General features: G+C 45.3%; 1 protein-coding gene across 1 annotated transcript in view; it reads right to left on the bottom strand.

Moving 5' to 3' along the window:
* Positions 1–3039: 3039 nt before the first annotated feature.
* Positions 3040–22427, bottom strand: part of NEURL1 (neuralized E3 ubiquitin protein ligase 1) — a 437040-nt gene continuing 417652 nt past the window's right edge. The window contains exon 6 of the mRNA XM_086922727.1: positions 3040–5104. Coding sequence (XP_086778853.1) covers positions 4863–5104 — 242 coding nt within the window. The 3' untranslated portion in view covers positions 3040–4862. The remainder of the gene's footprint in view (positions 5105–22427) is intronic.

Raw genomic sequence — 22427 nt, 5'->3', positions numbered from 1 at the left:
AAGGTTGTGTCTAACAAACACCTTCAGAACTAAAACCTGTATCGCAACTCTTCACAAATTCAAGCACATTAGAGCTTAATGTGCCACAAATTCATGCATTAATCTATGCCATTCATCACAATATGTTTCTTCATTTGTTGACCCTTTTTTAAATTCACATTACACTGTGCACTTCTATCAAACAAAGTAAATGTATCAAGACGCTTTAACACAAGCCTAGGCAACTCTTGTAACACTGCAGCTCACAACTTTTTTTGAAACCATATATATTCTCAGATACTTCCAAATATACAATATACCACTCTGAAAATCAGTGTTTTCTTCCAGGTCCCAAACTCAAGGGCATCTAGCCAGATTCAAATTTGATTCAACCATGTTCCCTATAACCTAAACTAGAATTAACCACTAACCAACTGAGTCATCCTTCAAATCCAAATTGAAACGTCTGCCACTGCTCATGAACTGTTTATTTAGTCCATCAGTAAAGTCAGTGACTCAATGTGCATGACTAGCATGTCAAACTCAATAGTGCCTACTTACAACTGAAGCCTCACCAACCTTCTATAGAAACAAAACCAGCATTACAAAAACAATTAAGAACACCTCCAGAATTTGCATCTCAAGAGAGGGACCTATAATGGAACAGCACTTGGACGGTGCTTTATATCCGATATTAAAATCTAAACAATGTATTTCAAAGTAAATATTTAAGGCTTCCTCTATTTCACATCACAAAACTATTTTGCCCCTAGAAAGCGTCCAGATCAATTGCACAAAGACTGGTTACACCACGACAGGACTTCTGTTACATATATCCAGAAGCATTTTGTGTTTACAATGAAAGGATTTGTTTTCTATAATATGCCGTGCTCAATTTTAGATGTCTTTAAATGCAGACTAACTATTTCAGTGTCTCCCTGTGAAGTGCAAAATTAATTTGAGTCTACCAATTGTCCTGTCATTCTGCCACTGTTGTGATGGCCATTAAACGAATCCACCCTCTTCCTTGTTTTCCGCTCCCTAAATCCCCCTAGGGGCTTCGGCTAAAAGTGCATTGGCCCATCAGTCCAGAGTAAGTTGGTATCATGCAAAAATGAACAAAGCAGCAGTGCAATTTGTGTTGAGGTTGCATTCACACCAATTTCTACGTAGACCGCAATATTAATTTTACATGCAATACTGAGGATAGAGGTTGCACAAGGCTAGATGTGATTAAAACTTGCAAGTTACGTCTACATTGGGAGAAATGGCTGCAGGCTTTTGTTTTACCTTTCCCCTGAGTTGGTTAAATGTTTTTTGGGGCACCACTCTTCACGAGGAAGAAGTGCAGGTAGGACTTATTCCCCTCATACTGGAAGTACAGAGTGCATTCCTTCTTCCCCAGAAATATTCCCACACTTACTAGAGGAAGGAGAATCTAAGAAGGCCACACACAATCTCGTTCTTCAAATTCTTTGCAGCAATTAAAAATAAGGTGTACATGACCAGCTGTTATATACAAGGGCGCAGAGTATGAATAAGAATCATGCTACCACTTTGCAAGCACCAGTGCCCCCTCCCTTGTACAGCAAAAGAATCCGAAGAAATGTTTTTTTCTGTCATGTCTCAGGTATGATCTCTATAAACATGCAGTGTACACTGTAGCTGCCTTTTCCGCATCATGTGGAAGTGTGGTATTTGACACAAAGTCCACCAAGTGTACTACAATCTACAAATTCCGACATAAACTGCAATGCAGCTCCTGACACGTTAAAAAAAAGCTGGCAAGCTTTCATCTCTTTGATGTGCTCTGGTTTGACATAGGTGTGTACTCCAAGCACATGCTGCAAATAGTCCCAAAGCACTGGCTGTAGATCTGCTTTTATCTACAACAGAAAAAAAGAACTCAACATATTTATGAATTGAGTAGAAAGAGTAATATAGTATCTGTCATGGAACTGCTCCACTAATGCCGATTCATGTTTACCCCCTGATATCCTTCAAAGCAGAGTTATTTCCAGAGAACACAACAAGCCGAAGAGAGTCCCAAGCAAGCATCTAGCATCTCAGGTGATGAGGGTGCAGAATTGCATTGTTCAGGCCATTACCACTAGAGGAGTTAAGCTCTGGTTTCTTCGGTCTTAAATGTATTACCACTGAGAGATTAATAAACTAAAAACATAAGGTAGAATACTCTTCTGTCAATTGTCTTGTGTCTGAAAAGTCTGCTCCCAGAAGCTCTATAGAACAAAGAAATGACCTTACAGTGAGCTTCAGGGATTCACAAAGAGGAATGTCTTTTAGTGCATGTGACGTTTACTTGACGTTGGTTTGTTTTTTGCTGGGTGCTGCATTGAATACATGCTGCACCAACTATATTACACTGGGGGTGGAGTATTAACAAGCCTTGCACTGTTGTGGCATGGAGTTAAAATGCCAAAATAGCTAAGCGAAAGTGACACAGACTTGTGCAACAGAACAAACTGGATAATTTGCTTTTACCTGTTGTGAGCAGCTTCATTTATTATAATTCTGGTTTTCTTTTCCTTGCAGTTTATTTCACTCTGTCCAAGTTAAACATGGTCCTATATTTATTGGCTCATAATTCCAAAAGGCCTGATGTGAAGTGGTATTTCTGTTTTGTAACTCTACTTCATCCGAACTGTATAACATATAAAACGCAATTACCTTGAATAATGAACAGTGATGTTCTGCCGCGTTGTTGTATCAGGTCACCATATAAAGATTTACATACACAACACATTGTCCAATCTACTAGTATGAACCCCCAGACTCTGTTTCAAGGGATACTACGAGCATCCGAAACAGGATTCAATCCTGCATCTTTCCGGAGTCAAAACGAAATGCAAATATGATTAAGACACATTAGTTTTTTGGATGATGAAAACTCAAAAAAAAGTTTGTTTTAACATTCATTTCATGATAAACTTTTTCTCACAATTTCACATTATTTTCTTAAATAGAAAGCTACAACCACCAAAAATGAGACAATTTTAAATGTACCAGTCAGTATAGGTTTCTAAAATTAAGCATCGATCAAAAGAGCAATGCTTTTATTTTAGGAATGGTGGGGAGAGGAGAGGAAAAAAGGTTTTAGGTAGAGAAATAGAAACAGCAAGGATAACCCAATCATTGACAGTGCCATTTTGAATCTCATCTGAAAACAACAGCTCATATCAATTTCACCAACAGCACCCACTGGTCATAGCAGAACATGGGAGGGCAATGCCACCACGGGCAGCACTCAAGCTAGGGAAAGGAGCAGGGATGAAGCAAAGCCAAGGATGATTTTTGAAGACTGCAGATTCAGACAACTTTGAGATTGTATCTATGGCCGCCTGGTGTCATTCTTGGAGACAACACAAATGAATCGGAACGTTGTTGCTTTCTGGCAATAAGTATCTACTTGATTCTGTTCCTAATATCTGCAACAGTAATAGATTGTGCCACTGTGTGAAACAGACGAGGCAGCTGGTTCTTGATTATTTTGAAGGGAATGCACATTAATAGTATTCACCCGCTTGAATCCATGACAGTAAAGCCATTGTAATGCTTACCAACAACATTGCCACAGTGGTAGGTGCACCTAACTACACATCACCAACAGGTACTGGGCCCAACAGCATCTAGCTCAGGGTTCTGGCAGGGTGGAATGTCAAATATGCCATCCTTAGAAGGGTCTATATAAAGTCCACACATGCAAGAAAGACTCAATTTCTGCCTTGCCTTATGCATTAAGAAACTTTCTGTGGGAACTTTGTCCATGGTGCCATAAAGGACATCCTTATCTGTGGTGGTGGGTGTTAGGAGCTGAGACCATTGGGATGGTTCAGCTGCACTCACGAAATATGTTTGGTGGTAGGGACCACCAAAACACTCAACATGAGACTGGCAAAAGAACCCCAGTTTTAAATGGGGTGCAGCCTGAAAAAATGCAAAAAATGAAAATTAGGGCTAGGAAATGGCAGAATGATCTGTGTTCTAAACATACAATTTACCAGCTAACAATCACGATTCTATAATTCCCAGTTTTGAATCAACTGTCACTAGTAGCACAACATAAAAGTAAACAAATCATAGAGGAGCCATTTACAAAATGATGTTGCAAAACCCAACAAGACATAAAATACGCAGGCATTCTAGAAACCTTATTATTGGTGAATGAGCATTAGGTGCAAAACGGGTTCCTTTTCACTGGATGGTTCATTCATACAGCCACTTCCTAGTCTGAAGACGTTGCCTAAAAATATTTCAGCTAGGATTGCTTTGTTTGTTATCCATGAGGTTTATAAAGTTAAGAAACGTTCCTCATGATTTTTTTGCTGCCAGACAGGTCCCATAAAATCTAGGTTCTCTATTGATTTTTTTGTAAAAAAAAAAATCTTTACTTTAACAAATATACAAAAAGACCTACAAAAGTACCACAATTCAGCAAAAAGGATGTGGTTGTATATGACCTCCTTTAATTATCTACTTTAAAAATGCCCTCTTTGAAATTTCTGTAGCCCTCACCTCTCACGAATCTAGCCAACCTCCTAAACCCGTGTTGCCCTCTTCACATGACTCCATGTTTGCTACCAATCAAGAAATTCATAAGAATTTGTTGGTACTGATCACAAGAGGCAGAGAGCTCAATTTTAATGTTCAAGTACAATGAAAGGAGATGGAACACAAGGTACTCGAAAACCAAGACTCCCAACATTGTCCCAGGTCCAGAAGTCAAGGGCTCCAGCACGGAAGGGTCGCAGCCTGGTGATCCGGGATGTTGTCTGGAGTTTCACTGCCAAGAAACAACAGTCGGAGGTGACTGGCATTTTAGAAAGGCATATCACTGTCTTCATAGCTGAGCGTTGGGCCGAGTTCTAGGTGCTTCTATAGGTTTTGATGATATCCTTGATGGCTCGTCTGCATATGGGACAGCAGGCATTGTCCATCTTCTTCAGTTTCAGCCCGCAGGTATAGCAGAGACACATGTGTCCACAGGAGTAGATAACCGTGTCCACCATGTTCTCGTAGCAGATGGTGCATTCGTCACCCCAATTCCGTGTGATGGGCATAGAGACTGGAGACTCTATCAGGCTCACAGGCGAATTCGGAGCAGTTCCTAAAATGCAAATAATATTTTTATGTGTCATATAAAGCATTTCCATTTAACACTAAAGTGCTGTGAAGACAAGTTTAACAATATGTCAGGCTGAACAAATAATGCTTGAGTCACATTTTTATACACCCATAACATATTGAACACATTTTCCACTTGCATGAGAAGTTACACCTAATGCCTTTCCCTTCTGTGCGACAGAGACCATTGGCATATGTATCTTTAGTCCTAATACACAATGTTAGTTCACCACTGCCAGTAAATTGCCATCCCTGTCCCAGGTAACTGCGAGCAGGAACAGCTGATCATGTGATATTCACTGTGTCACTGATGCTGTGCCTTTCATAGAATATATGGTACTGACTGCATGATGCTAAGGGTGGGCAAAGTCCATCTGCAACTTTAGAACTATATGTGCCAGCTGTGAAGCTTTAAAAATGTTTTTTTTTAAATGTGAGAAAAAGGGAACCCAGTGCTGCAGCTTGAAGGTGCATGTGGCTGTGGAGGATCAAAAGTGCACTGCTGGTCATTTGTTCTAGTGGTCCACCATCTGCCTACCTTACACACTAATCAAGGGAGGAACTTCCATCCACGGGGAAAGGACATGTCCACGCAGCGGCTACTGGGTTTTTCTGCTGCAATTCAGCTGATAACCAGAAAATAATAGTCTCTGCAGCCTTATATCTTGTCCACGTTGGTGTGGACTTCAGCGGCAAATAATTAGGTGAGAAAAGTTAAATTATGCTGGCCTCGGACAATTTTACTGAACTTCACATTGGTTAATAAAGGCAGAAGCTCCCTAACTGTGCTCTACTTTGCAGGCTTGGCAAATAGCGTGTTGAAAGAGGGCAACATAGTCACAAAGGTGTATCAAAATTATGTACCTCGCTGGTAAGTATCATAAGGCATATATCCTTTTAATGTGTGAGAATATATGTGATGCAGTTTTCCATCAGTCACCTCTTTATATTTTCCAGTTTATAATTGTGTTAATGTTTGGAGTATTTCTAAAGCATGCACTAATATCGAAGTGTAATGGTGCCAAGTATAAAAGGTTCAGTGGGATGGTGTAGGCTAAGATGAACTAATGACCTAAAGAAGACAAAGTTTCTCTAGTCCAAACAGTAAAATGATTAGTTGTTTCCTGAAATGATCATGCACTAGTTGACCGGTCAAAGTATTAATGTAAAATGTAAGCTGGGCGAGACCCTTTGTAGTGCAATGATTTGTCCTACTGTTATGTTGAATCTTGGCACATATTGGCCACAACATGTTTACCTTTGATGGAGCATGCCGTTCTGGGCTCCATCTCCATGGTTTCCAACTCCGACTGAGCCGGTTGAAGTTGGGAACTTGTGGGGAGAGAATCTTCAAGACATTGGCTCCTTTGGCTAAATAAACTTATGTTCAAGCTACATTGAATCACCTTGCTTCTTGAACGTGCTATTGGCAGACTTCACATTTGGTGATGAGCTGGAACCAGAGGCCCATTGCTGACATTATTCTGTGAATTTTGAATTATCCTGCTCTCGCGACAATTTTAATGGTGCCACAACCTTCACGTTTGTGCCACATCTTCTGTAGTCAATCGGTGTCTTTGACTGCCTGCAGCTGTGAGGACTGTCCAGCCTTAGGACCGACCTTATAACATTTAGGTTAATTGGCGTCCCGGCACGAGGTGTGCACATTATCCGTAGTGCATTTGCAGGCCCAGCCCGAGCTGCACATGTGCTCATTGATAGAGACATGCACACTATGTCAAAAGATGCCAGTCAGTGACAACAGACCACTCATTGTCGTAAGCACGTCAGATATGTGGCGGCCATCTTACCTTGGGAGGAACTATGAGCATTTATATTGAGAAGTTCCTTTTCACACGCATTTGTGTTGCACATCATTTGTTTTGCATCAAGCAGTTTTTTAAGGGTTTACCCGTCGTCTCTGCTCGGGTCACGATGCCTTTGGTGGAAATTTATTATCAGCTGCTGAATTGTGGTACTTCGGTATGTAAATTGAGTTTTTAATAATTTTGCCACAGTTATGCTTCTTTTAAACAGTTACTGCGTAAGTCTTCTCACAAGATGAGTAATTTACCTCAGTTGGTACAATTGCAGCCCTTCCTATAACATCCAGGTAAACCACAGTTACCCAGGAAAAAGTGGTTCAGATCGTTTGAAAATTATGTAATTGCACTTGAAGTGGATACATTTGCACCCAGGAGGAAAGCAGCTCTTCTGTTCACTCCTCTAGGTGCAGAAGAGCAACAAATATGTGGCAATTTACTGAATCAGTGTCAAGGCTGGAACATAAGCTCACGGAACAACCTAGTGTTCTCCTTGAACGTTTAACTTCTTCAAAAGGAAACAGACCCAAGAAGAAATTGTGGAGGAATACATTTTGGCCCTTAGAAATGTAGCTGCAAATGGTAATGTTGGCAATGCATTGAATATTTATCTTAGAGATCAGTTTGTCTACAGTTGCAGTTCCAGGAAAATTCAAGAGAGATTACTTAGTTGCCGTGATCCTAGTCTCATTGAGGTGTTGGATATGGCAAAGTCTATAGGATGTTCCATTGTATCTAGTAAACACAAAGCTAGTGATTCTGTTACATTGTTGGCATGGTTCGGGATTGTGAAACTATGATTGCTGTGTCTTCTAAAGTGATAAGCATGAAGTTGCAACAGAGAAAGGCTGTATCCCAATGTTTCAGGTGAGGTTTCTAAGCAACATTTGAGGAATTCTCGCTCTTGCCCAGCGGTTGGAAAGAGATGTGACAGGTTTCATAAAAATGGGGAACTTCCAGTGTGTTTGTACGGGGGGCTAAAGTTGATGTATGATTACACTCTTTGGAGATCAATACTCAAATTGATGAATGTTCATGTGACCTCTATGAAGTGGTGAATCAAGTGTTGAGGTTAGAAACACTAGCCTCCAGACTGGGTACCAAATTTACAACGAAAACGTAGTTTTCTTTTTGAAATTTATATGCGTTTATTAAGTTCATCCAATATATTTTGAATCAAATCATTTATGCAACATTGCATTGTCTTCCTTGCCAACATAATCGTCTTCTTATGTCGCAATGTTATTAGTGCAATAATCCACTTTATCGTGACACCCAATGCATTTCGGGTCAAACAAAACCATGACCCTTCGTCAGGGGTCTGCAAATGGAAATCAAACAGGACCAAATTAGTCACCCTCAATGATCCACAACTGTACAATGCTCTATGCCATAATATCATTAACAAAAACGGAAAGGAAAAGGAAAATAGAGTGCTGTTTCAAAAGTTTCAAAATCACCAAAAGCAAAATACACAATATAACCATATCACTGAGCAGAAGCGTACTACATCCTCATGATAAGTGAACCCGTTATATTATAATGGCGCTTACTCCCCTCCCGACTGCATTACTAACCGATGACCCACATGTAGACAACTTACGAGCATTCGGACGCGTTCGCGCCTCCGTGGATTCTAAAGTTTTACCCACATAGTAACTTCGACAGATCTAATAGGCAGGAGACTAAGTCACATGATCGCGACTGCATATTAGATCTGTCGAAGTTACTATGTGGGTAAAACTTTAGAATCCACGGAGGCGCGAACGCGTCCGAATGCTCGTAAGTTGTCTACATGTGGGTCATTGGTTAGTAATGCAGTCGGGAGGGGAGTAAGCGCCATTATAATATAACGGGTTCACTTATCATGAGGGTGTAGTACGCTTCTGCTCAGTGATATGATTATAATGTGTATTTTGCTTTTGGTGATTTGGAAACTTTTGAAACAGCACTCTATTTTCCTTTTCCTTTCCGTTTTTGTTAATGATATTATGGCATAGAGCATTGTACAGTTGTGGATCATTGAGGGTGACTAATTTGGTCCTGTTTGATTTCCATTTGCAGACCCCTGACGAAGGGTCATGGTTTTGTTTGACCCGAAATGCATTGGGTGTCACGATAAAGTGGATTATTGCACTAATAACATTGCGACATAAGAAGACGATTATGTTGGCAAGGAAGACAATGTAATGTTGCATAAATGATTTGATTCAAAATATATTGGATGAACTGAATAAACGCATATAAATTTAAAAAAGAAAACGACGTTTTCGTTGTAAATTTGGTACCCAGTCTGGAGGCTAGTGTTTCTAACCTCAACACTTGATTGATTTCTAAAGGCACGTTTTGGCTACGTGCGACGACGAGGGCACCTTCCAGTAAATTTCTAAACGTGGATGAATATGGTTTAAAGAGTGCTCGGGATAACATTGTTTGTGTTACTCTATGAAGTGGTGCTCACACTTGATGTTCAAAACAAAGAGGTTAAACATGTTAAAGGTCCGTTCCGTGAGGTTCACAGGGGAGGGAGGGCAAATTACACATTATGGCTGATTCTGGGGCACCCATCACCTTGGTTTCTGATACCTTGTTTACACAATGTTCAGCAAACACAAAAATACTAATTATCCCAGATGTTACTCCCACAGCTTATGGGGACCAAGACATTGATATGTTAGGGTTCTTCATTGCAAAGGTGCAATGTCTTGGCAGAGAAGTCATGACTAAAGTGTATGTGGCCGTCAAAGGTAAACTCATTGTTGGGTAGAGGGATCAGATAACCCTGTGGTGATTAACCAGACATGTGTGGCTTCAATTGCAGAAAACACAGATCTGGCATTCAATGGCATTCAATGTTACTATACAATTTCCAGAGGTTTTCCAGGCAAGGATTTGTACCATGCACAAGTTTGTACATCAAATTAAACTCACAAAACAGGCTGTACCAATAGCTCACAAACCTAGCAAGTTTGTACATCATATTAAACTCACAAAACAGCTGTACCAATAGCTCACAAACCTAGACCTGTACCATTATCTGTGAGGACAAAACTCAAAGTGTTATTGGACAAACTTGTACAGGAAGGTGTCATTATGTACCGCAAATTTTACTTAGTGGGTTAGTCAGAACAAAACTGGTGAGATTTGGCTCTGTGCTGACCTATGACCATAACACCTTGGCTGCTAAGCAGATTTCCCTCCTGTGCTGAAATTTTCAGAATCTCCTTTTGCATGACGAGCTCAGCTCGTCATGAGCACACGAGAGCAAACTTCTGGTGTCAACCTCTAGATCTGTAAACCAATTCCTCCACTCACCAAGTGAGATTCGATTCTCATCCTCTCAGCGTTGGTAAAACGGGGCTTCCCCATCTCCTGGCTCAGTCTCTCCTAGCCACCGATAAGGCCACATTGTAAAAGAGCAGGGCAGAGTAGGGTCTGCTCCCCCCATATACCCAATGACATCAGTTGAGGCGCTAGTCTAATACTGGTCTCCACCACCTCCGAAAGTCTCGACTCTACCCTTTGGCAATATTACTGTATAAGCGGGCATTCCCACAGTGTGTGGAGCAGTGTGCCTCTCCGCCCACACTCTCTGAGACAGAGGTCTGAGTTATATCTTCGCAATTTATATATGCATTCTCTCATAATGTACACCCTATGGAGAAGATTCAGTTGGACCAGACGGAACCCTGCCCTTATCGCCACCTCACGTCAATATTGACAGGCTTTCCCCAGGCATCGTCCCCCAAGATTCCTTCCAAGTTGTCTTTCCCAATGGTCTCTAAGAGGGGTCAGGTCGGAGAGACTATGACCCAATACCTTAGTATACACTAAGGAGATAGCATGCTTATGCAGGGGGGGCAGTAGCACCCTGTATCGCAGAAGGGATTCCTCCAGCAGGTCTTCTAGTAGGGGGCCATAACCCTTAAAGATGTGTTGCATCTGTAGGCATCTGGGATATTGGCTGCCCGACATCTTATAATCAGTATGCATCTTGCCCTTTCTCCATATATCCCCCACCATTGAGATGCCCAGGGTGTACCACTTTGTATGACCCTTAATATTCCTAAGCTCATTTAGTGCCTCAGCCTCTCATAGAGGGGTTGCCAGCGTAATATGTCCCCTTCATCCCATGAGCCTCCTGGCCCTCTGCCATATGTTGAGTTCCTGTGCCGTCGCAGCTGGAAGACCCAGGGAACCAACGCTCTCCAATCTGCCATACGGAGGGCCCTGCCTGATCTGAGAACATCCAGTCATTGGCTACAACTTATTGAGGAGTCCAGTAGTACAGCCTTAGATTTGGCAAAGCCATGCCCCCGTCCCAGGGCTCTATTTTCAGAGGCACCCGTGCCCCTCCCCCCATTCCAGAGCAGAGTTCTTGTGACTTCAACTTCCTGTGCAAAGAACCATGCCTGGTACGGCATAGGGAGTGTTTTGAAGAGCATATAGGAGCTTTGGGAGATAAATCATTTTAAACAATGGGGCTCAGCCTAGGTGGAACAGAGGGAGGTGTCACCCATTGCCCACTCCCTGCTTTTATGCCTCAAATACCCTACACAGGTTGTCCTGAAAGAAGCGCTCATGATCCGACATGACTTAGATCCCTGGTATTTAAACCCTTCTTGTCCTTAATGCGCAACCCAGTGTATTCCCCATATACCGGTAGTATTTCCAGCACTCGTCATTGTGAGTGGGTGAGTTCTGCCAGGTACAGTAAGATGTCATTTGCATATTGGTATATCACGTCCTTCTAGCCTGTGTCCTAATGCAAGGCTCTAATCTGGGCATCGCTCTGGATTCAGCTCGCCACTGGTTTCAGATCCACTGCAAGCAATATTGGGGGCAGTGGACAACCCTTTCCAGTGCCTCTCCTAATCGTTATGTCCCCTGACAGCACTCTATTTACCCTCACTCGGACCACTGGATCTTGATATGACAGTTTGACCCATCTCAGGAAGGGACACCCAAATTCCATCTTCTCCAAGACAGCCCACAGGTTTCACCATTCTAAGGAATCAAGAGTTTTTTCAGTGTCTAACGATAATATTACTACAGGCTCCCTAATCTGTCTACTGCGCACCAGGAAGTCAAATACCCACTGGAGATTGTGCCACCTCACCCTGTGGGGGGCAGAAACCCTGATTGATCTGCCTTCATCAGGGTGTCCACTACTCGCTGAAGCCAATCGGCAAGCACTTTCGCTAAAACTTTCACCTCTATATTGATCAGGGAAATCAGGCCATAGGGAGTAGAATCCTTCCTTGGTTTCCAATCCTTGCAAATGGTTACTATCAGCGCACATCGCAGGTTTCCTGGTAGTGACCCCTTCGTTTTGGCACCTCTGTACAGTTCCCCCAACTGGGGTACCACCTGCACCTGAGGCACTTATAAAACTCCCTGGGAAACCATTTGGGCCTGGGGCTCTGCATTTTTGTAATGCAGGTAGGTGCCTCAGTGATCTCTGATCCAGAGATTTCTGTGTCTGTGTCAACGGCTGCATGATCCTCCTCTGTGAGCATCGGCGCTGGGAGGTCTCGGACAAGGGCAGAAAAACTGTCCATATCCCCGGGGACCTACAAACTGTACACCTCACTCATATGGGCTGCCAGCACTGTAGCCTGGTAGTCTATGGATGACCGTCCGGTACCTCCTGCACCACCCTCAAATATTCTATCCGTGTTTAGTCCTTCCTGGGGTTCCTCTACCTCTTCTCCTAGGTGAGCGGCAGAATCTCTGTCCTCGCCACTCCGGGCTGCCGTGTAGGTCATCCTGCTCGTGTGCCAGGTATCCTTTGCACTCCAACCAGTCCCACACGTCAGCTGCTGAAACAAAGAAGAAAGTCTCTCCCCCAACTGTAACACAGAGCTTTGCAGGTAAAAAGAAAGCATACTCCTCAGGATTCTTTTCACTTTCAGGAATGTTTCCCATTTGCAATTGTACTGATGCAGTATATTCCAGAAAGATTTTCACTGGGTTACCATCCACCTGCCAGGGACACCTTTCACATGCCTCCTGCAGAATGCGATCCCTGTCCCTGAAATTAAGTAGTCTGGCTAAGATTGGTCTGGGGAAAGCCCCGGGGGTTGGAGCGGCATGCCCCGGACCCTGTGTGTCCGCTCCATAGAGTACAAGGTGGGGGCCTTGCCATCAAACACCTCCTTAAGTAGCCTTGCTCCTCAAACAGGTCCATAATGGGGCCCTAAGCATGCTCCCGGAGTCCAGTGATGAGGATATTATTACCTCTAGATAGGCCCTCTTCATCGTCCGCACATGCCGACAGGTTTCTGATTTCTGACTGCTTCTCTCTGATCCATGGGTCATGGTCTTTGACTAAAAGGGCCATGTCTGTGATAGATCTTTCTGCATCTCCTACTTTCACCGCTAATTTATAGTGATCCGGCCGCAGGAGGCCCACATACTGTGCCACAGTGCCAATTTTGTGTTCATGTGCCATCTTTGTGTAGTGGATAAATGCTAGGATATCATTGGTGTGCACCTCAAGTGGTGACCCATGTGTCCTCGCGCCAGCGTCCAACTTCACAGCGAGGGTCTCATCCTCCTGAAACCATTTAGCTAGCTTTGAGCGCACCATTGTACCTGGTCGGCGCTTACTCGCTACCCCAGCTGGGCCACTCTTGACAGCAACACACAGATAAGTCTCTTTGGCCTTTGAGCACAGTATCAGAGATTCCCTCAGCTTTCCCAGACGTGATCAAGACCAGTGACTGATAATCCCCCGCCTCTCTGCCCCACATTCTGTGGGAACTGTATGGCCAGCATAGTCTCTCCAGGTCCGATCAGGCCCTCTGGCACTCTCTGCTCAGGGACCCTCTGTGCCCTTCACGTGCACCAGCCCTCGAGTTTCATCCCCCAGGGGGGTTGTCATCCCAGTACTTCCCCCTCCGCAGTTTCACTGAACCCAGCTGATCACGTTATCTGACACTCAGTACCACAGGCAAGGCTCCTTACCCCAGCTCAGATCCGGGCAATTTCCAAAGGTCTGAGGGAATTCTCTACCAGCTCGGTACAGCCCACACTGTGCACTCCTTGGGGCAGTCTTACAGCATCACAATTTGATTCTCCTTGAAAGCTTCCAAGGGATGATCCAGCAAGGCCTTTGTGGGCGCACCATCCACCCGTGCTCGGACTCACTCACCCTCCTTGTCAGGGCTCTTCAGGAGGGAGAGGCTGTTCTCCTCCCCCTTTCTCCTCACTCTCCGATTCTCTACCCGCTATCTACAAGACCTGAGGGTGATCTCTTCTCTGCTGCCACCCGTGTGGTATTCTTTGCTGGGGGTCCAGCTCACAGAGATCCAGGTTGGCTGCTGTGCTCCACCCAGCCTATAAAGACATTAGGCCGCTGTCCAAATCAGACCCCAGGCCCTGTGGGGCCAGCCTTTCTGTTTGCCACCCTGCCGTTGGTCTGGCGGAAAATGCAATCCAGGGTGAGAGGGGTTCTACTTCTGCTGCCCCCAATGGATGGCCGGCACCCTCCACTCCATACTTTTTTGGGCACCTCCTTACTGCCACATCTCCTTGCAGGTGTCTCGATTACCTCGTGGTGCCCTTACTGGTTTCCGAAGTCCTGTCTCCACAATCAAAGGGCGGAGAGAAGTGCGAATCCCCTTATTCTCTGCACGTGGCCCCTTCTCTATGTCCGGATGCCTGGGGAGCCAAATTCTGGAAGAGCCGCTACAGGATTACGGGTTTTTGGTCCAGACCCGCGGAGTTCAGCGAGAGGCAACCACGCCTTTGTGCTCCAACCCATCTGATACTTTTGACCATCTGATGCCTCCCCGTGTGCTGCACACACAGGGGCTACCTGTCTAAACTTACCCCACTTTCAGGTTAGCTTGGGGAGCTACTCTTGCACAGCCTGGATGCAGGCGCAAGAAACAACACTAGCCCCAGAGGAGTGTTTAGTAGATGGAGTGGAGGAGCCCAGGGGCCTTTGCCCTTCCTCATTGGTGCCCCACATTACAGCGGCTACATCTAGTGCATGATGGTGAAACACAAAGGGACAAGATCCCCCTAACCACCCACATAGGACATATTGGAATATTTGGGCATGCTGTTGCGGGCGACAGATCACTGGGTCACAACAAAACTACACGGGGAAAGCACTCAGAACAGTTTGAAAGAATATTGCAGGTGATACAAGACACTAAAACCACCCTAGAGACCAAGATTGACACAGTCTCACTGGAAGTGTCTTTGCTGAGAGACGACGACTGGAAACTATCTGAGAAGGTTGACAGCACAGAATCTGCCATTACTTCACTGTGGCCCACTCTGAAGAAAATGCAGTCCCAATGCAAATCTTGAGGGCCGACATCATGTCTGCAACTGAGAGCAGTGGGCGCTGAGGGATGCTTGCGATGTAATAATGTTAGCTGCATGGGTGTCCTTTAACAGGCTGGGACACCAAACATGTTCCTCGAGCAATGGCTTATGTCTATGGTCCTAGCGGATAATGTTCCTAAATACTTTTCCATTGAAAGGGCACACTGGACTCCAAGTCAGCCTCCACCACATGGAGTGGCCCCGCGCTCTGTGACTGCGCACCTACTTAATTACAGGGAGAGAGATTTAATCCTGGACGCATTTAGGCCCAAAGGAGCATGGCACAATGAAGGGGGCTGTGATAAAATTCTACCTGAACTACAAATAGTAGGTGCAGCCATGGCACAGTTCCTATATGGCGTTTAAACTGCAACTACACTAGATGGGATTAAAATAGGCCCTTCTTTTCCACATTGAATTGCAAGAGGGGAGCCAACTCATTTCTTGAAGACACCTGAGGAAACCTGATCCTGGATACATACAAAAGGAGGGACAACCTATATAAACGGTGACCCACCTAAAGGCTGCTGGAAGAATCAGAAAATGAAGAAAAGGCATATTTGGAGACACCAGAACCAACCAACAAATGAACAAGCAGCCAAGTAGAGGGTGCAAGTGGCTGCAGATGTGCTGCTGCACAACAGAAAGCCCATCACAGCATTGTTGTTGGATCATGGCTCTGATTCTGAGACTCTTACGAATCGATCCAGAGCATCACAAGTTGGAGAGAAGGGGTACTGCTTTCACTCCCTACCTGGCAAATGACATAGCTTGAGGTGGACTGCCCCCTAGGACACCTTGAGGCAGGCGGGTGCGGGGACACTTTTCACTGCCGACAGAGGGGTTGGGCACAGAAAGAGCTAGGGACTTACTAGTGAACATGCGGCTCATTCGACCAGGGCTCTGCACGGGCCCTACGACATTCCCATTATTTCTGTATTGGACATGAACGCTATGTTAATGGTTGGTTATCTACAGAAGTACTTGTTCGATCTTGATGGTAGGATACCCAGTAATTGACCAGCCTTGGGGAGGGAGTTGGAAAAACTGTTTTATATACTTTTGATTTGTTGTAATCCACCTAACGAGGCACACCGCAATGTGTTATATATTGTATACTAAGGGCAACAAGATGACTCCACGAGGGGGACACAGAGGGAAACATGGATTCATACACAACAGATTAGAAGGGGGATAGCACTCAAGTAATGACCCCAATATACAATCACCAAATGTGGAACGTACAGGCAACACCCAGGAAGCAACAGCTAGTATGCACATATCTTATGCTCCACCACATTCATATAGCAATACTACAGGAAACACACTTGGTGACAATGGAACTGTGGAAAGTGCAGTCACGGTGGAGGGGGTAGTATATAGTACGGCCTTATTGGCCTTTGCCCATGGGGTATTGATTTGGATTTCTCTAGGGGTCCCATATGTGGAGAGGTCAAACCGAACTGACCAGAATGGCAGATATGTGGCCCTAGAAGGATTATTGGATGGGGACCCACTCTCACTAACAATGATTTATGCCCGTAATGCAAAACACTCTGACTTCCTAGACCAACTGAATCCTGCTGTCCATTTTAGCCCACAGGCTTTAAGCATCTGGGTGGGTGACTATAACTGCATTCGACAAGGACAGGTCCACTCCCCCTGCCACCCTCTGCCCCGTGGGTGGAGCAGTGAGTCGTGGGATGACAACACTTCTGACATTGGACAGAAAATATGTGAATACACGGTGTGTGGAGATTGATGCAACTGAATACCAGGGAGTACTCGTTCTACTCCCCGGTACATGACATGCACACACAACTGGACCTATTCCTCTGTAGTGACAAGATATGCCAGTGCACATTGTAGAAAGAATACCTTGCATGCACCATCTGCAACCACTGTCCATTGCTGGTGGCCTTGTGCTGGGGTAGGGACAGAACAAAAATACCAACATGGAGGTTGCTAACGGAAGCATTACAAGATGTACCATACTGTCACGCCATAGCATCACATATTACTCAATACATTCACATTAATGCAGGCTCCACCTCACCTAGAGACCCAGAGTGGGAGGCCCAGAAAGTGTTCATGTGTGGCCACTGCTTTAGCACAACATGGGGGGGTGAAGTAAACTCTGCATAGGGAACTGTTGGATACTCAGAGGGAGCTATGCTGTATCAAGAAGGAAACCCTGACATGGCCCAATTAAGTAAGGCACCTCCAAGAGCTTAAACACACTTACACTGGACTGGCTACCAGACTATAAAAAACTAGATTATAAAGAACACACAGCACGCCAACATGCGGAGGGGGAGTACGCTGGTGAATAGGTATTTGTGCCGAGGATGGGGACATATCCCAAACAGATACTAATTCCGCCTTTGCAGCATATTATCGTACCTTTTATGCAGAGCAAAATTACGCAAGCATGAACCTAATAAGGGACTTTCTATAAGAGATACCCCTCACCTGCCTTGATCCACTACAGCAAGCAGAACTAGATGAACCCATACAGGTGGAAGAGGTACGCAAGGCCATAGCACAGAATAAAACGCGGGGAACGGACGGTTTCCCTATAGAATATTACGTAAACTACAGCACACTCCTCACCTGCTAAATCTGTACGAAGAGGCACCAGGACAGTGGCATGCTCCTGGAAACTCTCAGGAAAGCCCTTATTGTTCTGCTTCCCAAGCCAGGGGAAGATCCACTGGATTTAAGGTCATACCAGCCACTCTCACCACTAAACCTGGACTATAAAACATTGAAGAAGCTCTTGGCAAATAGATTACTGCCAGTAATAGGAAACCTGGTCCATACAGACAGCACTGTTTTATACCAGAATACAAGATATTTCTGAATATCCGCCGACAGCGGTGTTCGATGGAGATGAACCCCAGGGACCTTGACACCTACCTGGTGGTGTTGATAGATACAGAAAAAGCATTCAGCACCTGGTCTGGTCGTGTCTTTTTACGGTGCTCGGGAGATTGGGAGGGGGAACGGCCTTTCCGCAGTAGAAAAAGACACTGTATATTAGGTCTATAGTGAGGCTTTGGACTGGCCAAACAATATCAGATAGATTTAAAATACACAGAGGCACCAGGCAGGGTTGTCAGCTATCCCCACTCATTTTCATGCTTGCGATGGAGTCTCTGACCAGCTGGGTGCGCTCCAGGGTACTGCTGTGGGTATACGTACGTTTGATGAATGGCATATAGTATCATTATATGCAGATGATGCCCTAATCTACTGTCATAATACCCATACATCCCTCCTGACATTGATGGAGATGCTCAGTACTGAGTTATGCCAGGCCTCAAAATTAATTGGTCCAAATCCTGCCTGTACCCGTTCGGGGGATTCTGGAGCATCAGAGAGTTTGAGATGCCCATCAAACACATGTGGTAATTTGACCCACACATTTGGGAGTGAACATTTATTACTCTGATGTTGATTTGACAGAAAGGAATCTGGATAGACGGTAGTTTTGGCTCGTCACTCCCTCCCTTCGTGACTCCCATTGCCGCTATCCTCCATAGGTCGGGTGGCCATACCCAAAATGCTGGCACTTCCCCTTTTACTGTATCTTTTCGGCCTTCCCACCTATGCTCCCTAGGCACCTATTCAATGGCCTTACTAGGATCACTGTGGGTAGCAAGGACCCCCTGATAAGGATAAATATCCTGGGACAGGGTAAACAATATTTGAACAAACACTCCCAGGCATAAACTAAGGAAAGCAAACAATAGATAAAACAAACAAACTAGTTCAGTAAGAAAGAATATTTGTAGTTTAATTTGATATAAAAAGGGATAAAAATTAGACACATTAATCACAATTGATAAAAGGACTGATACATATGTATTCACAATTTAGATAAAAAGAAGGTTAAGTGGTCTTCAGTCAGATAAAAAGAAGGTTAAGTGGTCTTCAGTCAACGCGTTTCGACATATACAATATGTCTTCATCAGGACATTAACCATGAGTAAGCTCTGTAAGACATAGGTCGGGTGGCCATACCCAAAATGCTGGCACTTCCCCTTTTACTGTATCTTTTCGGCCTTCCCACCTATGCTCCCTAGGCACCTATTCAATGGCCTTACTAGGATTACTATCAGACTTGATTTGAGAGACAGGTAAGAAAAGGGTCCGACTACAGGTGAGGTTCCGTTCTTCTGAACCCGTTCAATAAAGGTCGTCGTATCGAGACGATTTTGGTATCAGCGGACCGCAAATGACGAGTGCGGTATGTACGAGTGTTTTCGTCATAATCGATTGATGGATACACTATGTATTCAGGGATTTCTTTCGAACCTTCGGGTTCCATTTTGTGTACGGCAGCCATTTTGTGGTTGCCCTCACATAGGCCGATGACTGCGGCCGAGCGAGTCCTTAGGACACGTACACCTTTAGCTGACTTCTGAGTGACCTGAACGAACTGACTCCCTTGCCCGAAGCTGACCTTGTTGAGCCAGTTCCTTGTTAGGCAGCTGGTCAGATAGAGATCAAAGAGCAGGACATTGCTGAGTTTATGGTACATGCACACACACTTCTATCTTGCTTCTCATCTGTTTCTGTTCCTTCTTTTATGGCCTATTTATGGTTTGGGTTGAGGTCCTTTTATTATGGATTTGTCCGGCCTGTCCGAGCAAGAATGTTGAATTTTGCCTTGTCATTTCTGGTGGGCTGGACAACTGAAAGAGGGCTTGTCGTTATGCAATACTTTTGAAATGTCACTACGTGATTGGATAGTTTATAAATAATTGATGCTAGTCAGGAACGTGATTTTTGGCATAAAAGATGATGTCTCGCTCTACTAAATTGTACAGTCTCTGACGAACCACCCGTGTTGTGCTTCGTAGATCTCTGTTCCTGGTTGCAGCCAATAAATTTGGTCTTTGACGTCACCTAGAAGTGTCCTGTGTCTCTGTTTGCCAAGACAGGAGAACTCGAAGACATCGGGCGTTTCCCCTGGCGCGGCTGGGTTCTAAAACCCGGATCTTCACAGGTAGCACAAAGACTGGGGCTGAGTGTCAGCAAAGTTTCAGTGCTCCGTCCATCATCTTGTGTTTGCTTAGTTCCCCCTAAGTTGGCAGGGTATGCCCAGACGTGGGTCCCTTGCTCACTTTGCCACAGGATTCAAGCTAGCCTGGCAGATGATAGGTGTTACCCAGAAACTGGTCCCAGGATGCCTATTTCCGGTTCAGGGATGACCTGGCTTGGCAGTTCGGGCTTGACTGTTCCAATGAGGCATAGGGTCAAGACTGATTTGCATATAGCTGGGTCTGAACTGAGGTGGCGAAGTGAGCTAAAGAATGATGATGGATTCAACCCAGATCTGTGACTGGGGGTGAGTTTCTGGAAAGTTTCAGCGCTCCATCCATCATCTCCTTGTTTTTGCTTTGTTTGCCCTAAGTTGGCAGGGTATACCCAGTCGTTGGTTCCTTGCTCACTTTGCCACTGGACTCAAGCTAGTCTGGCTGATGAAGGTGTCACCCAGAAACTGGTCACAGGATGCTTGTTTCTGGTTCAGGGAAGACCTGGCTTGTGGTGAGTGTCTGAAAAGTGTAAGCGCTTCGTTCATCATCTCTTTGTGTTAGCACAATGACACTTACCAGATAAAGGACTGGGAAAACCCAAGTATGAGCTGTACTACACAGTGACACAACAGCAGTGGCCGATGCACTGGCTAAAGACCAGTCGCGGCTGGTGACATTTGAAAGTGGCGGGGCGTGATGACAGGATCTATTCCCACTGCATGGCTCAGGGACGTTGCAGACCAGCCCGATGCAATACTGGTTCAGTGCTGGCCCCAGCGCCACAACCCAAGTCACTATGCTCAGCTCCCGGCCTCCCAACAGAAGCGTCCACCGGAGCTCAGTTTCAATCGCGTGACCTCTGAGTCCAGGGTGGGAAAAGCTAAGCATATTGGCATCTGACAGGCAACCACTGCCCGGTAACAGTGACACATTCCAGCAGGGCCTATTTAGTGCAGCACAAACACAAAGTCATTCAAGAGGCACAGAGAATGTCGGTTTGACTCGACAAAAGGAACCATCTGCACAATATGTAATCCTTGAATGTGTCTGGCATACATGCGCATTGGAACAGCCTAGAAGAGTGGCCGCCATCCTCTGCCCCTTCTTTGCATGGCCCCTTCGCTGCTCATGTTCTGTGGGGATGTAAACCGCTTGGAGGCAGAGGCCCACAGCTGTCGCAGCTTTACAGAGCTCTGTGGTATGACCCTTCCTTCAATGTAGAGCTCGTAACACAGACATCGCACCACCACCCTGGCTCCTTCTGTGGCCCTCCGTCACTCGTGATGTCACCGAATGCACGTCCTTCTCGTACTTTACTCCCATGTCATTCAGGCACTCCTGCAGCAGTGCGTCATGGATATCGCACTCACACAACTCTCGGAAAGGCAACGCACCCGCAGTGCTGGGGGTGGGGTCGCCGGGGGGTGCTCGTGTAAGACCACATATCAGATCTTACTGTGTCATCCACACCGTTCCTCTCACCGCCGATAACCTCGCACACTCTCGTACCAGGCTGGTCGTCCTCTCTGCAATGCCACTCACGTGTGGATGGAGCAGGGCGCGCCTCTTGAGCATGGCCACTCAAACACGCGTGCATCTCCACAGAGGTGAACTGCGCGCCCCTATCCAGCTACATTTCACATGGGTTTCCTTCCATTAAAACACGTCAGTAATCACCCCCAACCACCTGGATAAGCGAGCCACCAATGCAACCACAGATTTATGTGAGAGAAGAAAAAACATGGAAAGCGCAGATTACTTCTCTGCATGGTCGCCCTCAAACCCGGACGCGAACCCCCACTTCTCGCCTTGGATTCCTCGTGGTTGCCAAACACTTATCAGAGAGTCTGCACGCCAGACAATGTCTAACCCTCTGCATAACACCCTAATCCACACCTGGCCACCGACACCTCTCTCTCTCCACAGACTGTCGAAGGGACACGGAGGGAAAGTGAGCATCAAAGGGCACTAGGGCAGGAAACGGAGAGGGGCCTCCCGCTTCATGTGGAAAGGTCGGAAGACATTTCAATCCATAATAAAACAACAGTCATAAGTCAATAAACTTAACTACTTACCTTAACCTTCCGGCTTCCCG

This window comes from Lissotriton vulgaris, chromosome 5 (genome assembly GCF_964263255.1).
Source record: "Lissotriton vulgaris chromosome 5, aLisVul1.2, whole genome shotgun sequence".
Lineage (NCBI taxonomy): Eukaryota > Metazoa > Chordata > Amphibia > Caudata > Salamandridae > Lissotriton > Lissotriton vulgaris.
Note: the sequence above shows the minus strand (reverse complement) of the source record. Positions and strands in the feature narration are given on the sequence as shown.